At 40.0% G+C, this 8,376-nt stretch overlaps 1 protein-coding gene across 3 annotated transcripts in view; it reads left to right on the top strand.

Annotated features, from left to right (window-relative positions):
• The first annotated feature begins 24 nt into the window (after positions 1 to 24).
• VTI1A (vesicle transport through interaction with t-SNAREs 1A) overlaps positions 25 to 8,376 on the top strand; it is a 379,151-nt gene continuing 370,799 nt past the window's right edge. For all 3 annotated transcript variants that reach the window (XM_011967525.1, XM_011967522.1, XM_011967524.1), the window contains exon 1: positions 25 to 492. In XM_011967525.1, coding sequence (XP_011822915.1) covers positions 399 to 492 — 94 coding nt within the window. In that variant the 5' untranslated portion in view covers positions 25 to 398. The remainder of the gene's footprint in view (positions 493 to 8,376) is intronic.

Below are 8,376 nucleotides of genomic sequence, written 5' to 3'. Positions count from 1 at the left end.
ACTTCCCTCCGGAAGCAAGTTCCTGTGACCTGTAGCGTGGGGATCCGGAGCCGATTCCCAGAACACGAAGGGGAAAAAAAAACTCTCCTAGTGATCCCTCAGAACCTGCATATTTTCATACGTTTTTTTGGGGGGCCACTAATTGGGGCGCTTTTCCTTAGCGAACTTAATTATCTTAAAGACGGAGCGGAAAATAAAGCACGCACGCAACCCAATTTCCGGAGAACCGAGATCGCGACGAACAACCAGGAAGCGACTGGGTTGAGAGCTGTTCCCGGTTCTCCGTTCTGCTCTCGGGGGCACCTCCCGGGGTTCCTAAGCCGCGGCGCCCCTCGCTGCCCCTCGAGGCCGTTTCCCTGACCTAGGCTTTGGCCTGGGCCACTCGTTCCGGAGCCGTCATGTCGTCCGACTTCGAAGGTTACGAGCAGGACTTCGCGGTGCTCACTGCAGAGATCACCAGCAAGATTGCGAGGGTCCCACGACTCCCGCCTGGTGAGAGCTCTGCCCAACTGGGCGAGGGTGCTGGGGAGCGCGGGGAGGGTGCGGGCGGTGGAACGCCGCCCAAACAAGTGTGTCTGTGAGGCGCGAGGCTGGAGTGGGTGGTGCTGGCTGTTCCCCGAAGGGGTAGGGCTTGCCTTTGTTGAGGGTAAAGAGTCAAGTTCGGGTGTGGGGTGCCGTGAAAAGAGCCTGCGGAATCTGAGCCATCTGAGTTCGAATCCCGACTTCACTCCCTTGGAACTTGTATAACCTGGAAACGTTTCTTAACGTCTTAAGAGTCTTAATGTTTTCGTTTGTTAATTAGAGATGTGAGTATTCAAAGAAAATGAATGAAAGTACGTAGTTGATGGATCTACAATCTACAGCGGCGTTGTTGTGTTAGTAATAATATTGTTATAATTATATGCGGCAAAATAGAGGTAAGAATCAGGGTGCCTAGATTCAAATCCCACCACTGTCACTTAAAAGTTGTGCCTCTTAACTGGGGAGGCAGAGGTTGCAGTGAGCCGAGATCTCGCCATTGCACTCCAGCCTGGGCAACAAGAGTGAAACTCCGTCTCAAATAAATAAAAAAAATAAAAAAATAAAATAAAAGTTGTGCCTCTTAAGCAGACTGCTTAGTCTCTTTCAACTTTTCTTAGTAAATGGGGGAAAATTGTACTTCTGTCATGGGGTTGTTAGGTAGATTAAATTTAAAAAACATATTTAAAGCCCCTTTTGGTGTTGTTAGTTACTGTGTTAGCATTAGTATTTTTCATACCCCCCCATCCCCATTTCTTGTTTCTCATCCTTCTTGGGGATTTATTGTATAACGCAGTTTTATGTCAAAGTTGGTACAAGATAGTTTTTCACACTTAAAAAAATTCACATCTCCCATCTGGAAGTGTTTTTGTTTTTGGGTTTGCTTTTGTGTTTTAGCACATCTGATTTTCTATGCTAGACTGTCACCTTTGTGAAGGTGGGAGCTGGCTCTGATTTGCTTGGTGCTTACTTATTAGGGGCTCAGAAAAATAAGTGAATGAGCAGGTGAATATAAATATGATCTTTTGTAACTTTGGTTTGGAAAATGTTGTTTCGGGGATTATCTTTCTCTACAGATTTGAGTAGTTAATCACAGAAAAGGATTTTACATTTTTGTTTAGTTTTGTTAGGGAAACTGAACCATCATCTGGCTGCTAGGCTTGTCCTTACCCTAGCTCCAGGATATAAAGTGTAGAAAGGGGGATGCGCTCATTAATCTTCGGATTGGTGGGCACTTCACTTGCCCAGTTGTCCTGGTACTAGCAGTAATTTCTCCCGGACCTAAGTTGTCATTCCTCTTTCCCTTTCCCTACTTCCCCCAAAACTTACGTGTTTATAAGTAATTTTTTCCCCTTATTTCTTTGTTTTTCTTCCCCTCACCTATTTTCTGTTAATAGGGATATTTGCTTGAAGCCAGGATCTCTGAACTTACACCCCACTCATCTCCTGAAGTCCCCAGTTAGTTCTGGAGGAGATGGATGATGTCTTAAAGAGGTTTATGAGTCCAAGTAAGGGAACAAGAGGAGAGAACCAAGGTAGTATATACCACCAAGCTCTGCTGCCTCAGAGATTTTTGTGTCGAAAGTGGCTGATGGCCTCACCTCTTCATGATACATCACCTCGCCTCTTCTCTTCAGTTCTGCTTTTCTCCACTGCCAGAGATCATCTTGATTTTTGTTATTGTTGGAGACTACTTCCTTTGAATTGAGTCCCAGAGCCTCAGAGTATCAGGACTTGTGGTTCCAGTTAGAGTTTTACTCATTTTTAATTGTAATTGTTTTAGCAGTAGAAACATTTCTTTGGGTTATTAGCTTTTGTATTAGGAAGCTGTTTTACAAGGTAACAAAATCATCCTTGCATGCAAAGTTGTAAAAACTATTTCCAAGAAAACAGATAGTGTTACAATTTTTTTCTTACCTTTATATTTTAATGTAACAATTCTTAACACATAAAAGGAAACTGTTTGAATTCAGTACCTTAAAAATAAAACTGTGGGTGGGGCGCAGTGGCTCATGCCTATAATCCCAAAACTTTGGGAGGCCGAGGCGGGCAGATAACTTGAGGTCGGGAGTTCGAGACCAGCCTGACCAACATGGAGAAACCTTGTCTCTACTAAAGATACAAAACTAGCCCAGTGTGGTGGCACGTGCCTGTAATTCCAGCTGCTCAGGAGGCTGAAGCAGGAGAATCGCTTCAACCCGGGAGGCAGAGGTTACGATGAGCCGAGATTGCGTCATTGAACTCCAGCCTGGGCGACAAGAGCGAAACTCCATCTCAACAAATAAATAAATTAAAAAAAACTGTGCCTCTCCTTAGCTGTAGTATTATGTAAGGCCCAAACACAGGAGCTCCATTACAATTGAAAGGAGACTGCGTTGCTGGCTCTGGAAAAATGCTTACTGACTTGTATTATTGAATAATCATAATTCTTTTTTTTTTTTTTTTCTTTATGAGACAGGATCTTGCTCTGTCGCCCAGGCTGGAGTGTAATGGTGCAATCTCAGCTCATTGCAACCTCTCCCTCCTGGCTCAAGGCTACTGCCACCTCAGCCTCCCAAGTAACTGGGACTACAGGCACAAGTCACTGTGCCTGGCTGATTTTTTTTGGATTTATTTATTTATATTTTTTGTAGAGATGGGGTTTTGCCATGTTGCCCAGGCTGGCCTCAAACTCCTGGGCTCACGCAGTCCACCCACTTCGGCCTTCCAAAGTGCTGGGATTACAGGCGTGAGCCACCGCACCTGGCCTAATCATAATTCTTAAAAATACAGTGGTTGCCTTCTTAATAATGACTTGTGCTTGCCCCTTTTATAATCTATTTCCAATTGATAAATAGAAAAAGAAGAAAAATATATCCATGTAGTTATGAATTTCAGATGTATGTATGTAGATTAACAGACATTAATATATATAACCATGGCAAAAATAGTTTGATGACAAGTAAGTATAATCTCTCTCTGGGCATCATTAGCAAGTGCAGTGTTCAGCTAAAAGTGACCCAGAGGAGGTGAACTATAATTTACTTGAGTTAAGAGGGATAAAGATTGGAGCAAACTTTCCAGCCAAAGCAGTTCATTCCCCCAACATAATAACTTACTTAAATTCAAGTAGAGTGGGTAGATCTATTGAAATGAACTTTGTGCTGTGCATGTTACAATGTATTAAAATGTTGCTTCCAAAAAGAACAGAAGAGTGAATATTTAAAACTTTTATTTTAAGAAAGAAATCGATTACTCTGTGATTTTTTAAACAATAAATAGATTTTGCTCTTAAAATGTTTGAATCTTAACTAATTTTAGCAATTGAACTGAGATAGGTGAGTTCTTTCTTAATACCCTTATGGCAGTATATTTGAAATTTTTTTTTTAATTATTACGGTTCTGTGGGAAAGTAAGGAAAAGGGATGAGCAGAAACTATACAGTTAGTACTTTATTGTGAAGTTCCTTTTCCTCTAGTGATGGGAGTGAATTCTTAAGTGGGGAATGTTTTCCTCTGGTGCAAAGATTCTGTTACATGAAGTAGGCTTCCTGAAGAATCTTAAACAAGGTAATCTTTTTGCAATTCGTTGCCTACTTTACCATTCACAGAGAGAGAATGATCTGTTGTGAATCCTGTCACTTTATGGCTGTCCTCAGAATTGTACCAAGAAAGTATTACAGCAAAATGATTCAGACTCAGACATGACATCAGATCTGTTTAGAACCCTAGTTCTGCCACTTACTGGATGTGCAGTCATGGACAATTGCTTGGCCTCTCTAGGCCTGTCTCCTCCATCTGTAGAATGGGGATGACAGAGTAATAATTTCAACCTTGTAATGTAAAAATCAGTGAAATAAAGCATGTAACACACTAACACAGTTCTTACACAGAAAATGCATGATATACTAGCCATTAATGATATTACTGCTGCTGCTGAAGACAGCAGCTGGTAAGATTAGCCAGGACCCCGATCTTCAGACTTTGTCATGATAATTGAAGTCTTAAATCTTACACTTCAATTCTTGCTTCCTTTCTGTCCCTAGACTAGAATTAGGTCAGTTTCTCTTGATGAACACATTTGAAAGGAGATAAGTGATTAGGGCATTTTAGATATGAATTTGGAAGTGGACTTTGAACTCAGGATCCCAGCGGGGGCAGTCAGAGGAGAAAAGTGAAAATGGAGTCGGACAAGGCAGGTGTCCTTTCCGGAAGGAAATACCTGAGTCTAGTGGATTAGTTATGCCAAGCCCTGGAGGATTGTCTAGACGATCTAGACTTAGCCACATGTGGATAAAGGCATAAACACACTTCTGTGATTCTCTCTTGACTTTACAAGGTGGTTGCAGTGAAATAATTCAGAAAAGTTGGCTTTTGTTCATGATATACTGTGGTTTGCTTAAAATATATTTGGCTCTAGAGCTGTAATATCTACATGTAGCCATTGAGCACCTGAAATGTGGCTGTTGCTACATTGTGAAATGATAACATTTTAGATATATGCGGTTACGTAGTATTAAAACTAAAAAATTATTAATTTCACTTGTTTCACTTGTTTCTCTTTAACGTTTTTTACTTTTACTTGTTTCTCTTTGAAGTTTTTTATTTTGAAAAACTTTACAAAATGCTGCTACAAGGACATTTAAAATCACATGTGTGACTTGCCTTGTATTTCTGTTGCTCTAGAGGGTTACAGTTGAAGGGATGGTTCCAGTCCTAATTCGGGAATTCACTGCTACAATAGTTTCTTCCTTGTTAGGATTCAGGCTACCTCAAAATCAGCTTTGTGAGCTACTGGGCAAGGTCCAACTTTTTCAATTGAGCGTACAGGGAAGATAGTCTTTAGTGGTTACTGATGGCCCAGTTATGTCTCAAAAAATTTAAGCATTTACGGCTGGGCATGGTGGCTCACACCTGTAATCTCAGAACTTTGGGAGGCCAAGGCAGGCAGATCATGAGCTCAGGAGATCGAGACCATCCTGGCCAACATGGAGAAACCCGTCTCTACTAGAAATACAAAAATTAGCTGGGCGTGGTGGCGCGTGCCTGTAATCCCAGCTACTCAGGAGGCTGAGGCAGGAAAATTACCTGAACCAGGGAGTCAGAGGTTGCAGTGAGCCAAGATTGCACCACTGCACTCCAGCCTGGTGACACAGTGAGACTCTGTCTCAAAAAAAAAAAAAAAAAAAAAAAAAAAATTAAGCATTTACGGAATTGTATTCATCTTTGAATAATATACATTCATATAAACAAGTGTGTGTGTATGCATCTATAGATCTATATATTTATCTGTATGTTGTCTATATGTATATTTGGTCAATTTAGTCAACCTAAGTAATGGCTTCGGTTTTTTTTTTTAAATAAATTTTTTATTTTAGAACAGTCTGAAATTTGCATAAAAATCACAAAGATAGTACAGAGAATCCCATATACTCCACACCCAGTTTTTTCTACGATTAACATCATGTTAATATGGTACGTTTGTTACAGCTAGTGAGCCCATATTGATGCATTATTATTAACTAAAGGTCATGCTTGATTCAGATTTTGTTTTGTTTTGTTTGTTGCTTTTTACCTAATGTCCTTTGACTATTCCAGGATCCAATCCGGGATACCATGAAACATTTAGTGCTCATGGCTTTTTAGGCCCCTCATGACTATGACAGTTTCCCAAACTGTCCTTGTTTCTGATGACTTTACAGTTCAGAGGAGTACTGGTCAGATATTTCCTAGAAGGATCCCTCAACTGGGATTTGCTCAGTGTTTTTCTCATGATTAGATTGGAGTTCTGGGTTTGGAGGAGGAGGACCACAGAGGTAAAGCATCATTTTCACCACGTATCAAGATACATGCTGTCAACATGACTTACCACTACTGACGTTAACCTTTATCACCTGGCTGAGGTAGTGTTTGCCAGGTTTTTCCACTTAAAGTTAATCTTTCCCTCCCTTTTCCATACTATTTGTAAGAAAATCATATATGCATAGCCTATACTTAAGGAGTGGAGAGTTACGCTCTACCTCCTTGAAGCCAAGTAATTACATAAATTATTTGTAATTCTTTTTATGTAAGAGAGATTTATCTATTCATTTATTTACTTATTCAGTCATTTACATCAGTATGGGACTCATAGATATCTATTTTATCCTTTGTGTTATATTCCAATACTACTTTATTTTCGTGTTGCTCAAATTGTTTTAGCTTTGACCATTGGGAGCCTTTTTTTCATTTGGCTTCTGTGTCCTTTTGATACACCCCTATCATTTTGGCTTTTTTCTTTCCTTTTTTTTAAAGACTTTATTATTTTCTGATAGTATAAGATACTCCAGGATCATTTTCTCTATTTCCTGTTTCAGTGCTGGAATCAGCCCTTTCTCTGAGGAATCCTGTTTCCTTTAATTAAAGAAGGGTATTAGAAACCAAGATCTGGACACTAGGTGTGCGCATTACTCCTGGGGTGTTGTTGCATGTGGTACCTCTCAGCTGACAGAGCAAGGAAATTCACATGTATTTACTAAGCCATGTATATGAACATATCTACAAGCATTTGCATATGTAATCATTTGTATATATAGTATGTTAAACACAAGTTCATGCTAGTATCTCCACCGTTAATCCATTATCAGATGGATCATTCTAGAATTGCTTTATTTCAAAACTGACCATTCTATACCATGTTACACAGGGTAGCATCAGTAATATACCCATTTAAAAATTATCTGTTTCTCTCTTAGTGGTTTGACTCCACATTTCTCAGTACATACATAATTGCTGCTGCTAGTTTTATTTTAACATATCTACATTGCACAAAGACAGGTACAAGTAACTGAATTCAAGTGAGCCTTGACACTTTCACTTTAATGAGGTTGTTCTGTGCCGATTAAGCACTTCTGTAAATATCAAGAAATAATTATACCATGCAAAGACTTGTGTGTATATGGTCACTAAGCACTTCTGTTAATATTGACTAGGAAATGAGAGGCCAAGGTGAGAGGATCACTTGAGCCCAGGAGCTCAAGATCAGCCTGGCCAACATAGTGAAACCCATCTCTGCAAAATAAAATTGAATTTAAAACTAGCTGGGCATAGTGGCATGCACCTGTCATCCCAGCTACTCAGGAGGCTGAAATGGGAGGACCCCTTGAACCCAGGAGTTTAAGGTTACAGTGAGCCGTGATCATGCCACTGTACTCCAGCCTGGGTGACAGAGCAAGACCCTGTCTCTAAAAGAAAAAAAAAAACTAATTAAAAATATATTGAGTAGGAAAGAAAAGATTGTACATACTATGCTAAGACTTATGTGTATGTACATCGGCACTTATCAAGCTTATAGGCAAAAAAAAAAAAAAAAAGAAAAGAAAAACAGTGGGAGACTTTGTTTATATATTAAATGGTACATTTTATATAATACATATAGCAGTTAAGAGCTCAGTTCAGGACAACAGACCCACCCCATTAGAGTTCCAACTCTGCTGTTTATTAGTTGTTGAACTTTCAGGAATAATTTAACATCTCTGATCTTATTTAATGGCTTGAGAAAGGAATAGTAATAGTACCTCAAAAAGGTTATTTTAAGGATTGACTCTAATAATATTAAACACAGAGCACCATGTACATTAATGATAGCCCTTAGTTACAAAGGTCTGAATCCCAGGAACATGTTATTTGAAAGGAGATGTCATTTGTGGTGGGCAGAATGAATCTCTTTTGGGAATCACATGTAAATGTTGCCAGGTTACCAAAACTTAGTGTTGGTAGGTATTGCCAAGGTCATCTAGTTCAGTCCCTTCCCCTCCCCTCCCCTCCCCTCCTTCCTTCCCTCCTTCCCTCCTTCCTTCCTTCCTTCCTTCCTTCCTTCCTTCCTTCCTTCCTTCCTTCC

This window comes from Mandrillus leucophaeus, unplaced genomic scaffold (assembly GCF_000951045.1).
Source record: "Mandrillus leucophaeus isolate KB7577 unplaced genomic scaffold, Mleu.le_1.0 Scaffold80, whole genome shotgun sequence".
Taxonomy (NCBI): Eukaryota; Metazoa; Chordata; class Mammalia; order Primates; family Cercopithecidae; genus Mandrillus; species Mandrillus leucophaeus.
Note: the sequence above shows the minus strand (reverse complement) of the source record. Positions and strands in the feature narration are given on the sequence as shown.